Here is a 19,144-nt window from a genome sequence, read left to right as displayed (position 1 = left end):
TTGCATTTTAGCAGTTGTCTCCATGTAATACATATTTGTTCATATTTCTCATTTATTGTCTTCTACAATTAGAATATCAGCTTCTGGGGGCGGTGGGGGGGAGTGTTCTGTGAATTTTGTTCATTCTTGGGTGCTACTTGCGCTTGGCCTTGTGCACATGCACGTACACATACAGAACACACGCACACCTGAGGCCTGTTGGAATATGGACTTCTCTGGTAAGTGAGAATGAGTGCCCCTTCTTGTGACTGAGGTCTTTGTGGCCATATCTAAGCTCACTCCTGAGGCAGAGTGGGACCTCCGGAGTGTTGGATGCCCACTCTGGGGAGCATGTGCTTAATCCAGCCCTGGCCCCCAAATGCAAGCCATTGCTTCATTTCGCCCCAGCTGCATGCGGTTACCTCAGAGCCTACTGTTCTCTTGACTGCTACCAGACGCCAGGCTCTGGGATTTAAACTCATCGTTAATAGTCTCTGAAAAGCCCTCTGTGCGTTGCTTTCTGTCATCCTGCACCTCAGGCAGATAAGCCCAGGCCAGAACCTCAAGGAGTTCCTAAGGAAGCCAAAAGCAGCCCCCAGCCCTGGCCCTGCACCCCCACCCCCTCAAAGGTGGAGATCAGGCCCATTTCTTTCATGGCTTTGGTGTCAACCAAGAGCTGTTGGAAAGAAAGGTCCTTTTAGCTAGGAGTCTTATAAAGTAAACATAGGCCCTGCAATGAATGTTCAAACAAACCGGGCTGAGAGGCTGCTTTGTGAAGCTTCATTTGAGGAAAGAAGAAAAGCTTTCTGTCAGGAATGCCTTCCCCTGGACAGCCGGCCTTGGCTGCTACCTCTAGAGTATTCTGTGAGGGTGTTGGCTCTGAAGCCTCTGGAGTGTTCTGTGAGGGTGTTGGCTCCGAAGTCAGTCAGCCTCATGGGAACACATATTTGACAAAGGGCAGTTCCACCCCCTAAAGTGCTGAATGCTGGCCACTTCCTTTTCCTACAGATACATTGTGACCTTTTCTTTGTCCCTAGTAGGTGGTCAAGACGTTTCCCCTCTTTTCTTTCTTCCTTCTTAGACTTAAGAAGTTCTCAATGTTGGGTCAGGGCATTGCGTGAGAGAAAATTTCCTTTGTCCCTACAGGACATGTTCTTAGGATTTTAAGACTTGCCTGGCGAGGGAAGGTGTTTGCCAGCACTCAACGATAACTCTCTGAGTGCTGAGCCAGGTGCTAGTGTTGAAGCTGTGGACAAGGCAGACGACACCACTGTCCTGGAAGTAAGGGTCCAGAGAGGAAGCAGACTAATAGTGCAGGCAGATCCATCTGGGCAGATGGCGGTGGAGAAAAGTACTGGGTGCTCTGGGAACCATCCCAGGGACTTCCCCTAGCCTGGGGGAGGGATGTTGTGGATCAGGGAAGGCTTTCCAGAGGAAGTGACTCCTGAACACCAGAAGGGTGAGAAGTAGTTGCCAGGGGAGGGGAACAAGAGAAAGCATTCCAGGCTGAGGGGACAGGGTGTGGGAAACTTCGAGGTGGGAATGAGCAGAGAAGGCCGGAGGGCTAGGCAGGGTGAGTGAGAGGGCCAGTCAGGACAGTGACCAAATATGGCAGGGAGTGGGGCAGGCACCAGATCAGTATTGTCCAGTGAAAACATAATGCAAGCCGCAAAATCTAAAATTTGCTAGCAGCCACATTAAAAAGAAGTAAAAAAGCCCCCCAAAATCACATATATATATTTATCATACATTACTAATTTTATTAATATATCTTATTTAGTTTCATACATATAGAATGTTATCCTTTTAACATATAATCAAAATAAAGAAAACTTTCAGTTTGGGGGGGCATCAGATCTTTGAAATCTGATTTATGTTTTACACTCACACCACATCTCAATCCAGAGTAACCCCTTCCAAGTGCTCAGTGGCCACATGTGGCTGGTGGTCTCCTGGTGGGACTGACTGTGCAGACCTAGAGGTTGAGTCAGTGAAGGAAGATGGGAAACTTCTAAATGTGGTTATTGTTAGGGTAGAGCTGTATTGTTTGTTCAGTTATAGAAATGTTTTTTCTTCCTCTTGGACCTGCCCCATGGAGGCATTGGGCCGCTTCCTGGAAGACCAGGCTTTCTCCTGAGGTATGTAGCCTTCAGGCCCTAAACTTACAAATGTCATAAGCACGAAAAGTGGCCTTGAATTGGTGGTAGGAAAATGAGTCTGTTGCCTGGATACAAGCTGTTTCTTTCCCTTGGACAAAAAATAACACTGAGACATTTCATCTGGCGTTTAGGCCTCTGCTTTGTACCCGTCACTGAGAGCTGTTCCCTCCAGACTGTCCATCCCCGTCTCCCAAGGTTCTCCCCAGGGGAGGCAGCAGATCAAACTTGTTTATCTCCACGAAGTGTTTGAATTTTTTCTTTTTCAATTTAGTAGTTGTAGTAGTTTTTGTGGAGTAGGAAACTTACTTTGATAACAGGGAAAAGGATCTTGGACCAGAGTGAGATTACACGAGCAGCACAGTTAGTGCCACTGTTAGGTACCGGAGGGATCTTTATTTCAGTGCCATGCCTGAAAAATTTGCTAGCAGCCACATTAAAAAGAAATAAAACAAACAAACAAACAAACAAAAACCACATATATGTATATTTATCATATATTACTAATTTTATTAATATATCTTATTTAGTTTCATATATATAGAATGTTATCCTTTTAACATATAATCAAAATAAAGAAAACTTTCACTAAAATCTTTTAGTTTTGGGGGGCATCAGATCTTTGAAATCTGATTTATGTTTTACACTCACACCACATCTCAATCCAGAGTAACCCCTTCCAAGTGCTCAGTGGCCTCAAGTTCAGTGCTTAGCCTGGGGGCTAAGGTACAGTTTTTCAGAATGTGATGTGTCTTCCCTCCCTCTCCTTCCTTCTCTCTCTCAGCTAATGTTTATTTATGTATGTAAATGCACATTATCTTGTATCACACGAATTCATTCTCTTGGAGGCAGGCAAACTATAGTAATGGCTAAATTAACCTTGAACATGCACGTCTTGGTCCCCAAACTCTCCTCAGCCAATAGATTGTATTAACATTTTAGAAGATTCATAGAATACATCAAGTGAAAAATCAGGGCTGGATCATTTTGGTGTTGGATGACCTTGATTTCGCAGGTAGTTTTTTGGGTTTTTTTTTTTTTTTTTTTTTTGGTACTGGGGGATTGAATCCAGGGGTGCTTAACCACTGAGCCATATCTCCAACCCTTTTTATTTTTATTTTTTATTTTGAGACAGGGTCTTGCTAAGTTGCTTAGGGCCTCACTAAGTTGCTCAGGCTGGCTTTGAACTCATGATCCTCCTGCCTCAGCTTCCCAAGTGGCTGAAATTACAGACATGTGCCACCACATCTGGCTCTCACACCTGTAGTTTTCATATGTACACTTGTGTTAGCATTTGCAGGTACAGTGACTTTATACAAAGTTGTTTAAAAGTAGATGACCCTAAAAAAAAAAAAAAAAAGTGGATGATCCTGTGGGAAAAGGATTTGTGATGTGTGTGATATTTTATTTTTCTGTATTAGGATTTTCTTATGAGTATGTTGTTACTTTTTTCAATTAATTTTATTTGTTGTGAAACAATTTTGTTTAGCATAAGTGGGAAATATTTTTTTCTGTGTGCAAATATTATGCTATTTTATTTTATATTTTTAATTAAAATATTTTTTATTTTCACAGACACATTTTGATTCATTGTACACAAATGAGGTACAACTTTTCGTTTCTATGGTTGTACACAATGTAGACTCACACCATTCATACAATCATACATATATATATATAGAATACTGTCTGTTTCATTCTACTGTTTTTCCATCCCCACCCCCTCCCACCCCTTTTTCCTCTACACCATCCAAAGTTCCTTCATTCTTCTCTTCCCCCACCCCCCCCATCGTTATATATTGTCATGCACTTATCAGAGAAAACATTCAACCTTTGATTTTTTGGGCTTGGCCTATTTCACTTAGCATAGTATTTTCCAGCTTTATCCATTTACCAGCAAATGCCATAATTTTATTCTTCTTTATGGCAGAGTGATATTCCATTGTGTATATATACCACAGTTCCTTTATCCGTTCGTCAATCGAAGGGCATCTAGGTTGTTTCCACAATCTAGCTATTGCGAATTGAGCAGCTATGAACATTGATGTGGCTGCATCACTGTAGTATGCTGATTTTAAGTCCTTTGGGTATAAACTGAGGAGTGGGATAGCTGGGTCAAATGATGGGTCCATTCCAAGCTTTCTGAGGAATCTCCATACCGCTTTCCAGAGTGGCTGCACCAATTTGCAACTCCACCAGCAATGTACGAGTGTGGCTTTTTCCCCACATCCTCATCAACACTTATTGCGTGTATTCTTGATTATAGCCATTCTAATTGGAGTTAGAAATCTTAGGGTGGTTTTAATTTGCATTTCTCTAATTACCAGGGATGATGAGCACTTTTTCGTATATTTGTTGATCACGTATTTCTTCTGTGAAGTCCCTGCCCATTTCCCTAGTCCATTTATTGATTGGGTTCTTTGTATTTTGGGTGTAAAGTTTTTTAAGTTCTTTATAAACTTTGGAGATGAGTGCTCTGTCTGAAGTGTGTGTGGAAAAGATTTTCTCCCACTCTGTAGGCTTTTTTCACATTATTGTTTCCTGTGCTGAGAAAAAACTTTTTAGTTTGAATCTATCCCATTTATTGATTCTTGCTTTTATTTCTTGCGCTATGGGGGTCTTGTTAAGGAAGTCTGGTCCTAAGCCAACATGATGGCGATTCGGGCCTACTTTTTCTTCTATTTGATGAAGGGTTTCAGGTCTAATTCCTAGATCCTTGATTTTTAAAAACTTTTTGTTATGGAAAATTTCAAACTTAAGTACAAATAGAGATGACAGTGTAATGCACGGTCCTGTACCTATTGCCCAGCTGTGATGATGATCCGCACATGCCCAGTTGCTTTTCCTCTTTAGTCCCCACTGTTTTGGGGAGTATTTGAAATAATACCTTAGACTTCATGTCATTTTACTTGCTGGTAGTTCCACATACACCTCTAACTAATAAGGAAATTACTAAAAAGCAGAAAAAAATTGTATGCACTATGCAAGGATTGGGAATTGAAAAAAAAATAAAACCTCTATTTCATAACCTTACTCTTCAAAAACAACTTTTTCTCTTGGTTCTTCTGTTTCTTTGTCCTTGATATATATACTTGTTTTTACTTGGTTTGACTAACAGGTTCATTCTATAACATCGTTTCTTTTAATTTAATATTGTAGTTTGAATAATTTCCCATGTCATTTATACTCAAAAAATTGTTAATTCATATCTTAATTGGAGCCTCATATTTCATGCATCTGAAATTTTAATTCTAAAAAGCTAGTTTTTAAAAAGGGGAATGTTTTAAAAGCAGAATTTTAACCATAAAAATAATTTTCTAGGCGGGCTCCTACATTTCGCTCTGTAAGAAACTTTTAAAAGGAGGTTTGTTCTTTGTAAGCCTGCCTCTGCCATGTTTATAAACATGGCTTTGATCCTGGGCAACTGGGAGAGGGGGTTGTGGTTGCTGAGGTTCCCTGAGGGCAGAGATGAATGATCTGTGAAAGCTGGCGGGCCTAGGAATGGAGATTAATGGTGTGAGGAGGCCTGTCCTTCCTCTCAGGGCAGAGGGGTGCTAATGAGGAGGAGAGGTTGCTGTTGTGAACTCAAGGTTTAATCTAAAGACTTAACTTTCCAAGATCTATGCTTATTTACCCTAAATTTTTAAAAATTTAAAATGTGCTGCAACTGCAGAAACAGTAGGATATAAGGATGAAGCCTTTGATTCTGTTTTCAGGGGATCCTCAGATGGCTCTGGAAACTCTTTGGTATGTACTTTTTTGGATGCATAAATAACCATTTTTGAAGTATGGATGTATGTGCACTTTTTTTAAAGTAAAACAAAAAAACTTGTGTAGCTTCATGAACTTTTGTTGTTAACTCTCTGACCTTAAATCAAAAGAAACAAGGTTGACCAGTATTGTTGGGCCTGTATGTTCCTAAATGAGGATGTTGGGCCTAATCTCTAATCCTTCTCTCTTCCCTTTGCAAGTCCATTCAACTATTAAATGTGCACGTTTCCTTCCATTTTGCCCTCTTCCATGATCTCATCCCCATCCACACCTTCTCTCTCTATCACTGCCGTATGCAGATGACCCCCAGGTTTGATCTCTAACTTCACCCTTTCTCTGAGGCCTACTTCCATGCAGCTGATGACTCTCTTGGTATCTCTTTGTGGATATATTAGAAGCATCTCAACATGTCCAGGTCAGCATCCAAATCTGAACTTGTCATCTTCTGAGACTTAGTTCTCTTCTAGTATTCCATATTTCAAGGCACAGGCCCTCCATTTTGTCCAGAAAGGTGAGTTTCAGAGCCAGGAGTTGTCTTTGGTAACTCTGCCCCTCTTGCCCAGACCTGTTTATAATCTCATTTCCAATTCTCTCTTTCCTTTGCAAACCTGCCTACCTTTCATCCCTGCCTTCTTCCTTTCCCTGTCCCTCACATTTTTCATCTGCAGACTACTTTCTGCTCTGCCTATTTATGCCCTTACTTCCCTTCAACTGTTTTTAACACTACAGACAGAATAACTTTTGAAAATGTAAAGCAGATCTTATCAGGTCTTGATTAAAAACTCCGAGGTTCCTTACTGTTACTCTGAGGATAGATGAAAATTCTTTAACATGGCTGTCCCACAAGGCACTCCAATGTCTTACCACCATTAGCTCTTCTCATTCAGACGACACACCACCCCACTTTCCTCTATTCAGTTTCCTGAATGCATTCAACTCATTGTGCCACAGGACCTTTGCACAGGGCATTTCCTCTGCCTGGAGTGGTCTTCCTGGCTGCCCTACCCCACCTGCAACCTGCTAGATGTCTGCATGAAACTTCAGCTTACAGTGCCTTGTCCTAGGGTTCTTGGGAAATGTATCCTGACACCCCGACCAGGCCAAGTGCCCAGTTGCTCGTGGGACCATATATGTTGTGCAGGAAACCTTTTTTCACAGTTACAACTTTATATATCTGTGAGATTATGTAGTTACTTCTGCTGCTTCTACTGAATCATGGGGTTCTAAAAGCAGGGACCGTGTCTCTTTTCTTTTTTTTGTACTGGAAGTTTAACCCAGGGCAGCTACCATGTCTTTTCTTTTGTATAACCCAGCTTCTAGCAGTGTTTTGTAGATAGTTGGTGCCTGATAAATGTTTCTTGAATAAATGAAAAAGAAGAAAACTCTAAATTGGCTTTGTAAAATGAAGGTATTTTCTCCAGAAGAGTTAATGCAATCCCCAGTAAACCAAACTGTATGTTAGACTTGATAAAGGGTAGACTCTCAGTAGCAGCAGAAAGAAGAGTCTTCAAGACCAACCTAGATTCTTCCTTACCTGCTCTGTCCTAGGAAGACCCCACCGAGCAAGGCATGAGTGTTGGGGCCCGAGGCGATGTGGGCAGAGCAGAGTCATCCTTGTTACTGCGACAAGAATGCCATGTTTACAACCTGATTCCAGTTTGGTAGGAAAGACTTCACTTGTTAGGCTCTGGCTTTACTTGGAAGCCAGAGAGACCTCATAAAGGTAAATCCTGGAAGCCTCAACTTCCTTTACTGCGAAGGGAATGTGAAAGAGCGTTCTCTTTCAACCTGGGTAGACTCCAGCCTGTGTGTGTCTGAGTTATGGGGAACCAGGGAGTGGAAAGGAGACCATTTATTCTCTGCCCTTCTGGAATTTCCTCTGGTTCCTTTCCTGTGTACACCAGTGTTTCTTAGTTATGTGTAGAATGAACACTGAGCTGTTAATGAATGCTCTGCTTATTTTCACTTTCTTTTGAGGGGCCTATGGGATGAGGGCTGAGGGAGGCAGGAAGGAGGAGGTTGGTTCCCCTGAGCAGCTCTATTAAGGCCAGGTCAGTCCCATCTTCATCAGGCTTCAGAGACTCTTAACCCTCAAGTACTTGGTCTTCCCTAAATGTATCCTACTTTTAAAAATATTTTTTAAGTTGTCGATGGACTTTATTTTTATTTATTTATATTTGGTGCTGAGAATCGAACCCAGTGCCTCACATGTGCCAGGCAAGCACTCTGCCACTGAGCCACAACCCCAGCCCCCATATCCTACTTTTATGTCACTTCATTTTTCTCAGATTTCCAAGTTAGTCCTTACATTTGCATTCTGAATTAGGAAGGAAAAAAACTCAGTCTGTCTTCCTTCCTTCCTTCCTTCCTTCCTTCCTTCCTTCCTTCCTTCCTTCCTTCCTTCCGTACCGGGGATTAAACCAGGGATACTTAACCACTGAGCCACATCCCCAGCCCTTTTTTATACTTTATTTAGAGACAGGGTCTTGCTAAGTTGCTTAGGGCCTCACTAAGTTACTGAGGTTGACTTTGAACTTGACATCTTCCTGCTTCAGCCTCCCAAAAGCCACTGTGATTACAGATGTATACCACTGCATCCAGCAAAAAATCAGTTTTTCCTTTTAAAAAATTCAAGTGTGTTAGGGACAGGGGTTGTAGCTCAGTGGTGGAACACTTGCCTAGCATGCATGTGGCCCTGGGCTTGAACCCCAGTACTGCAAAACCAACAAACAAAAACAAAAACAACTCCTAAGTGTGTACACACACATACATTTTGTTGGTGTGGGAGTGGGGAGAGACAATGATGATGATAAAAGACCCTAAATTGGAAAGTTGTTTTATACACTAGTGTGAAACTGTCAGGTGAGAGTTCTGGATTTCATAATGAAATTGCATTATAGTAGCAGGGTTTGGCAGTTATGGTTTATGTCGTTTTTTTCTTTTGTTGGAATAAAGATAGCAGCTTCCATGCCCTATTTATCTATACTTATTAGTACCATATGCAGACAATATGTTAAAAAGCCTAAGTCAAGAAAGGGAAAAAGTAACTTTTAGAAAAATATTACTCATCGTTTTTGCATGTACCAGCTCTGCAATAGGAAATTATTAACTTGAAGCTACTTGCAAATGCGAGGCTCTGAAGTGAGGGAAAAAGAGAGTAGGAGTTATTTTCTAAATATCTTCTGTTTTTTGTTACCTTGATATTTTTGGGATTTTTTTTTTTTTCCCCCTCACTTTTTCCCCCCAGTACGGAGGACCAAACTCAGGGCCTTGAGCATGCTAGGCAAGCACTCTGCCACTGAGCTAAATCCCTAACCCCTATTTTCTTCCTTTTCTGTTTTTCAAGCTATGTATATACTGTTGGATTCTTAGAAGCTTTTTAGTTAGCCTGACGTAGCCGTTGGTGTGTTGGGTGTGTTGGCCTGGGGGGAGGGTGTTGTAACAGAAAATGTGCAAAGAATAGTTAGTGTATCCCTGTGTGTCCCTCACCTAGCTCAACAGCCTCCCTTGCCCCACTGGGTTAATTTTGTAAATCCCAGATATATTTCATCTAGGAATATTTCAGTATATCTCCAAAAGATAAAGACTTTTTAAAGTCATAATCTTGAGCTGGGGTAGAGGGTTTGCCTGGCACTGGGTTTGATCCCTAGCACTTTAAAAAATTTAAAAAAAAGTGGTAGTTATTTAATCTTGTCAACTATCTAGCCACTTTTTATGTTTCTCTAATTGTCTTATGACAGTTTCTTTTCTGTGAACTGTCCAGTCTGCATTTGGTTCAGGATCTAAACAAGATCACTGTCACTTAAGTCTCCCTTACCTGAGATTCCCCTTCTTCTTTTTACCCCTCATAGTTTATGGTTGAATAAACAGGACAGTTTTCCACACTCTGAATTTTGCTGTTTGTGTCCCTGAAGTGTGGTTTAGTGTGCCTCTTGGTCCCTTTGTGCTTCTTTCACAGATGGATCTAGAGGCTTGACCTGTTCTTTGTTGTTCATCTTGGTGTTGTGCACGTTTCCACCAGGAGGCACCTGGTGTTTGGCTGTTGCTGTTGGTGCACTAGCTATTCCAGGGTTCTCCTGGCATGGCCCCGAGGTTACTCAGATTCTTTCCCCCAGCCTACCTCCATGAGGTAGCATCACAAGGTATTGGTAGCTGGTTGGCATTTGGAACAGAAGGGCACAGTCCAGTAACTGAAGAAAGTGGCCGACGGCTGAAGTTAGCATGAGCCCAGGCCTTTGGCTTTCTTGGTGGAACTGCAGTCTCTTGCCAGCAGAATATTTTCATTGCATATGTTCCATTTGTCCATAATTGAATGTGACTTCCTCCAGCCATGCTCTCAGTTAGCCCATCATCTGCCTATGATTTGTGTGAGACCTTGATTCTCAAGGACCCGTAGGCTAGTGGGGCCTGCAGATGTGCTTGGTGAGGAATCCTGGGTCTTTGCTCCCCTGTGCCAGAGAAACAGCCCAGGACAAGTTTTCTTAAACGCTGTTTTCCCAGAGTACAGTGCCATTGCCTGAGTCTAGGCTGCCATCTGCTCTCGCCTAGACTGCTTCAGTGCCCTGGGCTCGCCTGCTTCCACTCTGTTCATGGAGTGGATTGTGCCCTCTTGTGTAGCCAGAGTGATTGTGCCCTCTTGTGGCGCTCTGTCTCATGCACAGTCAATGTGAAGGGCCTTGCAGGGGCTGTAGGCCTTATTCATGGGCTTGCCACCCCCTGCCCTGCTCCTCTTCCCTCACTCTAATTCAGACACGCTGGCCTCCATGCCATTTCTCTGACAGGCTAGGTGTGCTCTCACCTGGGTCTTCACGTTTGCTTTTTTCTCCACCTGGGATGTTCTTCCTGTGGATGCCTGTATTTCTTCCCTTATCCTTCTTTAAGTCTTAGTTCCGTTGCTACCTTCCCATGAGACTTTTCCACCTGAAGTCTTCTCCCCTAGCACTCTCTGTCCCCTTTTCCTGTTTCTTTTTCTTTTTTTCCTACCATATTTGCCATCTTCTGGCAGATTACGGTTTCTTTCCTTCTTTCCTTCACTGGGGGTTGAACCCAGGGCCTCACACATTTTAGGCAAGTTCTCTTCCACTGGTCTACATCCCCAGACCTTTTTAACTTATTTTGAGACAGTCTTGCTAAGTTGCACAGGCTGGGCTTGAACTCACGATTCTTCTGCCTTAGCCTCAGCTGGGATTACAGATGTGGGCCAGTGCCACACAAGTTGCTTTTTAAAAATTTGCTTATTTTCTGTTTTCTCCCAATTAGATTATTTGTGTTCCCCAGGAACACACATTTTTGTCTGTCTGGTTCTATTGAATCGCAGTGACTGTAGAATAAAGGGTACTTAATACTCATGTGAACCGCTAGAATTTCGGTGAAGCAGGACCTGTCAAGGTTGAGAATAGCAGGTCAGCTTTATGCTAATTCCAAGTCTAGTTATGGAAATTGCCACACTATACCCACTCTTACAAATTTCTTCCTTCCTTCGTTCGTTCCTTCCTTCTTTCGCTAATGCTGGGGTGTTCTGGTCTTGTCTGCTCCCACCTTGTTTCTCCTGCAGCCAGAGCGACTGTGCTACAATAGGAGTCATGTCACTTCTGGGGACTAAACCCAGCCACATGCATGCTGAGGACACACTTCAGCACTGAGTAACACCCCCAGCTCCACGTTTCTCAATTCTTGAGTAATACCTCAAAAGGTAGTAGGAAGACGTGCTGAAAGAAGAAGGACCTTTGTAGAGTTGTCAACGTGGCTGCAGTGAAATCAGAGGGCCCAGAGGTGAGGTGGTGGAGACTGCTATTTATAGCTAAGATTCCAGTATATGTTTTCCGTCACACTTAGCCTTTTGGCCTCCCTGTATGCTCCAGTCTGTCACTCAATTAGCTAATGGTTTCTTTAGTCCCATTATGCATTGTAGGGTTTCCCTGACTCAGTTTTTTTTATAAAAGAGAATAATAGAGCGTTCTGTTCTCAGTGGTTTAATATTTTAAATAGCCTTGCCAATTAAAAAAAAAAAAGCCCTTCTTTCCAGTCCTTTATTATGAAATTTGCAAACAGAAGAACTGAAAGAGTGATACAATGACCATCCAAATACCCTTCACCTGGATCCCACGGTTGGCATTTTGCCACATCTATTTTGTCTGTACATGTGAGTGTGGGGCTATGTGCATTTTCCCCCTGAACCATTTGAAGATAAGTTGGAAATTCCATGACCCTTTACTTCTAAAATCTTCAGCCTGTTCTCCTGGAGAGTAAGTGCAGGTATCCTCATAATCCACTCTGACTTCTCCCAAGAATAAGGATGTTCTTAACGTAAAACCATAGTACTACTGTCAAACCTGAGAAAAGTAACAGTAATTTCTGGTTCCATCTAATAATATCTAGTCTCTTTGCAAATTTATTTAATTATCCTAATAAATTTTTTTCAAACTAAGGTTTAGTACAAATTCATGAATAGCATTTGTTGGTTTTATTTCTTTAAATCTAGAGAAAATCTCCCTTTTTCCCTTTGTTAAAAAATAAAAACATATTTAACACCGTGGACTTTTTCAAGAGTCCTGGAGAGTTATCCGACAGATGCCTCATATTCTGGATTTGTCTGGTTGTCTCATGATATCGTTAAATCTGTTTCTCTAACCCTTAGTTCATGTGAACTGGGAAGTAGTTTAGAGGCTTGATTAGATTCAGATTAAATGCTTTTAGCAAGAGAACTCTAAAAGTGACTTTGTGTACTTTATACTGAATCCCCTCAGGAAACATGTGGCGTCAGGGTTTTGTTAGTGACACTAAACTTGATCACCTGGTTATGATAATGATGGCCAGAGGGCCCTCTTTGTAGTACAACAGTGGAGTGGAGGATTATGTTCTTAAAAATTGAGTTTAGAGGAAAACACACGTGCTTGTGCATGCATGGGCACACACACACACCCAAACACACACACACACACACACACACACACACACAGAAACAAAAAACAAAACCACATTTCCCTCACTGGCTCATTTTGAAGGTAAAATGTGTCTTAAATTGCTTAAGGTAATGTCTGAGCCTGTAAGAATATGACTCTGCTGGAGACATTAGTGGGGAAACTAGATTGAAGAGCTGGGTTGGAACTTACAGATGAGACCACAGAGAGAAAAATTCAAGTTACATCTGTGGTTTTGGTCAGAGGATCATGGCAGTGTGATCGTCGAGGAGGGCAGAATTAGTGCTAGGGTCCGTTTGTTCCTCCACCTTGCCGTTAAACTTTATCATCCCTCAAGGAATGAGGAAAACATGCCCATACTCCATTTACAAACAGATGGGCTTTGGGATGTAAAGGAGGGAATCTAGGAGCTTTTCTAGAATGTTCATATGAGCACAGTTCCAACAGTGGTGTTCAGAATCGAACAGGCTTGGTGTCTTTGGGAGGTGTCCTAGGAACAAGACAAGACGTTCATCCTTTGATGGTGTGTGGCTTACCTTGGAAGATTTTGTGGAGTTTGTTGTTAACCTAAGAAACTCTCAGAAAGGGCTAGAGTGACCCTGTAAAGAATGCTAAGTTAGAACAAGGAAAATCAGGCCTCCTCTGCCTGAAGACAGGAAAGCCAACAGGCAGGTGATGAGGGCAGCAGCATACTAGCAAATTACTAGTACCACTGAGTTCTGTACACGTGTCTTCCGCAGAAGGTGCAGGCAGGGAAACCAATGCTCAGGTTAAGTCACTTGCTAATTGCCACCCCCTGCTTTAGTGGTAGCACTGAGACTGGAACCATCCTGCCTGCCTGGCCTGCCCACTTAGCACCCCTGCTGTGTTGCTGGAGACTTAGGTGCTGGATTGTGCCTTGGTATAGGAGTGGGGAGACACCCCCTGACTTTAATGAATAAACACACACATACTTACCGTTGGTTCAGAATTTGGCAGCAGCTCAGCAGTGTGGCCTGGCCTGGGATCTTGCACACCAGGCTGCAGTGACATGTTGACTGGCCTGCAGTCACCTACAGGTTCGATTGGGGCCGCAGACTCATCTGCCAAGGTGGTGCACTCACATTCATGAAGTGGGGCTGGTGGTGAAGGACTCTCTTTTACTCTGGAAAGAACTGGTTTCTAAGTTACAAGTATTATTTTATGGAAACATTTAGAACTCACCAGGCCCTTCAGCAGAACTGTCCGAAAATAGCAGTAGATGCAAAAAGGAGTTGAAAAGATCGGTAGAGGGAAGAGAGATGAAGGAACGGTAGGAAATATTTAGGAAAGCCCAGAGCCTGCAGGATGACTGATTTCTACCTTCTGGTAAGAAATCTTTGAATTGATTCAGACTTTTCTGCTAAGTTCTTAAAGGGCAGTGTCTTTTTTTTAGAATCAAAGGTGACTTTTTGTTTTATTATTTCTTAGGAGAGGGTGTTCATCCTTAGAAAGTACTGGAATTTACCTTAACGTTTATATAGAAACTTATTTAGACATACTCTCCCTAGTTCTAGAAAACAGGTAAGTTAGCTTGTAATAGTACAATACCAACTAGGAAATGAAGGAAGGGTGGATCGGGTGCAGGGGTGCTGCACTTCCCTCCCTTGGTTCTGTGAAGTGTGGCAGGAGAGGTGGGGCTGCACAGCCCGTGGAGATCTGAAGCTGCTGCTTTTGGAGGCTACAGCTCCTGACGGAGCTCCTCTGAACAGAACTGAAGCTCAGTGTGGACAGAGTATTTATCTGGATGGAGCCTTTTAGTGTGGCCAAGCTTGGTGGCACAGCTTTGGAGGGGTGTGCAAGCAGTTTCTGGCCCGTCTGAGGTTTAGTGCTCCTGCTCCTTCTTGTTTATTCCATTTTTCTGCCATGATTTCCCACCTTTTCTTATTTGCCACTCCCGCCGCCCCGGGCTGAGTCTGCCTAGTGGCCTAGGGGCTGGGTGACCGAACTGCTTCTTACCTAGGTCACATAGCCACACATTGGCTGGTCTCCCTTTCCTTACAGGATTGATGGCACTGACTTGTCTACATTAGGCTTTTATTGTTTGAAAGTTTTCCTCTATATTTCACAGTGACATAGTTGTAGGATAAAAACATTACTTGTTTGGATTTTGAAACAGGGTTTTACTGTGTTGCTGAGGCTGGCCTTGAACTTGCAGTCCTCCTCTATCAGCCTCCTGATTACCTGGAATTGCAAGCATGCACCAACATGCCCAGCAGGATTAAAAAGTTTAGAAATACTTTTTGGGGCTGGGGTGTAGCCCAGTGGTAGAGCATGTGCTTAGCATGCATGAGGCCTAGGATTGCTCCCCAGCTCTGGTAAAACAGAAGAAAACAAAACAGAAAAAAAAAAAAAAAATCTTTTACCACATAAAAGAAAAGAATAAGCCTGTATAGTCCCTCCTCTAAAGAGGTCTCCAGCTGAAATTTCCTTAGGGTATTCTGGCCTGTTTCTTTTACGGGTAGTGAGATGTCCCTGCAGCCAGTTTCCTCCTCAGCAGGCATTCAGTATCCCTATTCTCTTCTCAGTCCTGCAAATAGCTGCAAACAGGTCAGTCATGTTAAGAATTATGTAGCTAACCTAGTGATATAAAAATGTTTAGGAACAAAAAGAATACTGTTTCCCCACCAGCCTGATGGAACTATGATGGCCATAGGCAAGTTCCTTCCCGCTCTTTTTTTCATGCCAGGAGACAGATTTGAAGGTGCAGAAAAATGTTGCCAGAGAAGCAAGAGTGGGTGAAATGGAAGCTTCTGATACACAGAATCGTAACTCAGGGTGCACTTGATTTAGTCCATCCATGTTGCATTTTGTGCCCAACAGTGGAGAACACGCAGCTGACGCTGAACCTGCAGACGGAGAACAAAGGCAGTGTTGTCTCGGGCGGAGAGCTGACAATTTTCCTGGACGGGCCGACTGTTGATTTGGGAAATGTGCCTAATGGCAGTGCCGTGACAGAGGGTGAGTGCCGCCCTGCTCCCCAGGGCTGTGCCGGGACAGGGCGGGCCGGGCAGGGGGCAGGAGATGCTGAGAGCTGGGTTCTCCACCAGACGTCTTGGTTTGGGAACTGCTTAACCAGTCCTGGCTCACAGCTGGCCTTGACTCTTCTTAGCCTCCCAGTTCAAAATCATGACATGATTTTTCAAGGACTGCTTTCTGATCAAGGACCAAAATAAATGTCACATCTTTGTGTTATTGTTTGGATTGAGAGGAGAGAAAAACATCTTTTAATTCCACATGGACTTTGGAAAATAAAACATCTTTAGCAAATGTGAGTTTAGCCCATTTTTCTTCTCCCAAATACAGTTAACCCCCAGGGAATGTTGAGAGTGTTTTTATGAGATGGCGTGGGTTGGGGAGGGGACTGTGCCCTATAGAGATGCACACTAGCAAAAGACAGGCCAACGCAGGGAAACTGTAGAGCGTCCCCGCTCTGTTCTGAATGTTGGTAGTTATTTCTTCTTCTCTAGTCTGAAATTGGTCACTTTTGGATCTAGCAGGAAATTAATGAAGTCTGAGGTCTGTTAAGGGTTGAATTTCTCCATAATTTTTCCTCATTAAATATTTGTTAGATGTGATGTAACTGTGGCACTTTTAAGGGCCCTGGAGAGGTGTCCCATACCTTTAAGGGGTGAAATTTGAATTCTAATTCGCTATTAGATGAATCTCAGTGGTTGGATGAGCCTTGGCTGCTGGCAAGAATTCCGGCCCTGGGCTGAGCAGCACTTTGGATACTCTTTGTATGGAGAAAATCATGCATCATTCACTTGTTCAACACAGATATACATAATCGAGCACTGATGTGTACTAGGTCTTAGTCCAGGTGCTAACAAATGGTAATGGGCAAAATTAATATGATTTCCACTCCTTGAAGTTTATAATCTACTTGGTGGGGAAGTTAGCTGTGAAATGAGTAATACACGAATAATTATTATCATGGTGACAGAAATTGTGAATGAGATGGCACAGGGTAGTTTGAGATTCTGCTACTCTGGGTGATCTCATCTAAACTGAGGGATTAGGGAAGGCTCCTTGAGGGAGTTGAAATCCAGGATGTGAGAAGCTTGGACGGACCAAGCTGGGGGTGGGGAAGGGGTATGGGGAAAAGGCATGGCTGGGCCTGCAATGAATGGAGGTGCCAGGGTGGCTGGACCCTGGGAAGCAAGGAGCGTGTTGGAGGTGAGGCTGGAGAGGCAGGTCCGCTCAGATCATATCACCTAGTGCCCCTGGTAAGGGGGTTGACCTCCTCTTGAGAAGCAGAGAGCTTCTGAAGGGCTTTTAGTGGAAGAGTGTCATGATCTGATTCAGCTTTAGAAACTCTTGTTTGTACTCTGGAGAAATACCCCCGTTCCTTGCCCCCACTTTGCATGGTTAACATCTGTTCTTTGTTGCGCTTGTGAGGTTGAAGTTCACTGAATGTAGAAGGCATCTGCTTGTTACTACCTTGGGTGTTCTCGAATGTTTTAGAGAAGAAATGGTGTTCCTGTTCCATGTCGTGGATGAGATCTTGCATGATTGTCTCTGTTCTTTCTTGCGCCAGTGGCTACAATGGGCCCCATGTCCATATTCCATCATGTGGATAACTCTAACGCAAGGGAGTTCGATGCCTGGTAGCCAACTTTCAAACAAGGGTTGAGCTTCTCAATATTGCCATTCTTTCTTTTGATTGGTCCCCTTTCTAGGATCACAGCCACCTTCAAGAGAATCTAGTGGGACAACTATAGCTCCAGAGAACCGGCACCCACCCCCCAGCACAAACTGCTTTGGAGGGAGATCCCGGTAAGACCACCACCCCCCACACCCTTTTTTTTTTTTTTTTTTTAACTTTATTTTATTTATGTATTTTTCTGTGGTGCTGAGGATCGAACCTAGTGCCTCACACATGCTAGGCAAGCGCTCTGCCACTGAGCTACAACCCCAGCCTACCCCCCTGTTGATGAGAAGGAGTTGGGAAGATGCTTGAAGCTATTGGAAAAACACTGGGAAATGGCAAGAAACAATTGATGTTAGAAACTACTGGAAATTTTCAGAGATCTTATAACTGATTTGGTATGGTAAGGAATTCCAGAGTGGAGTATAGACCTCAGGATTCTTAGAAGGGTTGCTGGTTCCTTAGCAAAGATTGGGGTTAACTAGATTGTTTATTGGGATAAAAGAACTTTTTTTTTCTTGCGACACTGGGGATTGAACCCAAGGGTGCTTTACCACTGAGCTATATCCCCAGTCCTTTTTATTTTTCATTTTGAAACAGGGTTTGTTAAGTTGCCAAGTGAGGCCTTAAACTTACAATTCTTCTACTTCAGTCTCCCAGGTCACTGGGGTTACAGGTGTGTGCGCTTGTGCCAGGCTGAAAGAACCTGTTGAACGGAGAACTTGGTTGCTTTTATGTACATCAGGGGCTGCAGTGACCATACTTACGCTTCTAGCATACACACAGGAGTCCTTAGAGCAGGGTCTTTGGCTGTGAAGTTTTCTGACTAAATATTTCCTTTTGTGGGGTGTCCAGTGGTTCCATTTTGAGTGTTGGTTAAAACCTTGTACATTTAAGAGTCTGAGTTAAATAATAATTGCTATGCATATCACAGATTATGTAATTTCTTTTACCGACATTCCCATCTTTATGGCAATTTAATTTTTAGGCAGAATAGCTTTATGTGTACTAGAGAGATGCAGAAGGGGGTGGGGTACTGTGTTTGTTATACCAATGTACATTCCCCAGACATTCGAGGAAATTTTGAAAGAATCAATGAATATAATTTGTAAATTTTATTATCTACTGAGAGTGGATGAATAACTGGTAAAATTTTTCCAAATACATCCCAGGGAATGGGGAATAATGCTTTGAAAAATGGAGCCTGATTTCAGCCAGTACCAATGGTATCTTGACAGACTCTTCAGAGGACAGCAGTGAGCTTCTCCATAGTGGTGGTTTTGTGGGTTTATGAAGGTGCAGTGACTGAAAGATGTCTGGGTTGGGTGGGCAGAAGAGGGTGGACCAGTGGATCTTTTGTCTGTAGCATCATTGGGAGCTGAAGGGGCCATTTCCCTGTCGTTTCTCCAAGTCTCTGCAAAGGTGTTATGTAACACCTTGTAGGGCATTTGCACTTTCTGTGACTTGTAGATGGCTCACAAGATGGAATAAATAGTCAGGTCTTACAGGATTAGGATTAATGATACGATTGCAGATCTTGTGTCAGCAAAGGACTGATCCAGAACTATTATTGCCTTGGGTGTTCTTGAATGTCTTGGAGAAGAGAAGAGAAAGTGTTCCTGTTCCATGGCCCAGATGAGATCTAACAT

At 43.0% G+C, this 19,144-nt stretch overlaps 1 protein-coding gene across 1 annotated transcript in view; it reads left to right on the top strand.

The window, feature by feature from the left end:
- Positions 1-19,144, top strand: part of WWP2 (WW domain containing E3 ubiquitin protein ligase 2) — a 134,610-nt gene that overhangs the window by 37,510 nt on the left and 77,956 nt on the right. The window contains exons 5-6 of the mRNA XM_079116853.1: positions 15,668-15,805; positions 17,527-17,623. Coding sequence (XP_078972979.1) covers positions 15,668-15,805; positions 17,527-17,623 — 235 coding nt within the window. The remainder of the gene's footprint in view (positions 1-15,667; positions 15,806-17,526; positions 17,624-19,144) is intronic.

This window comes from Sciurus vulgaris (assembly GCF_902686455.1).
Source record: "Sciurus vulgaris genome assembly, chromosome: 17".
NCBI lineage: Eukaryota > Metazoa > Chordata > Mammalia > Rodentia > Sciuridae > Sciurus > Sciurus vulgaris.
The sequence above is the reverse complement of the archived record's forward strand: the minus strand, read 5'-3'. Positions and strand labels throughout refer to the sequence as shown.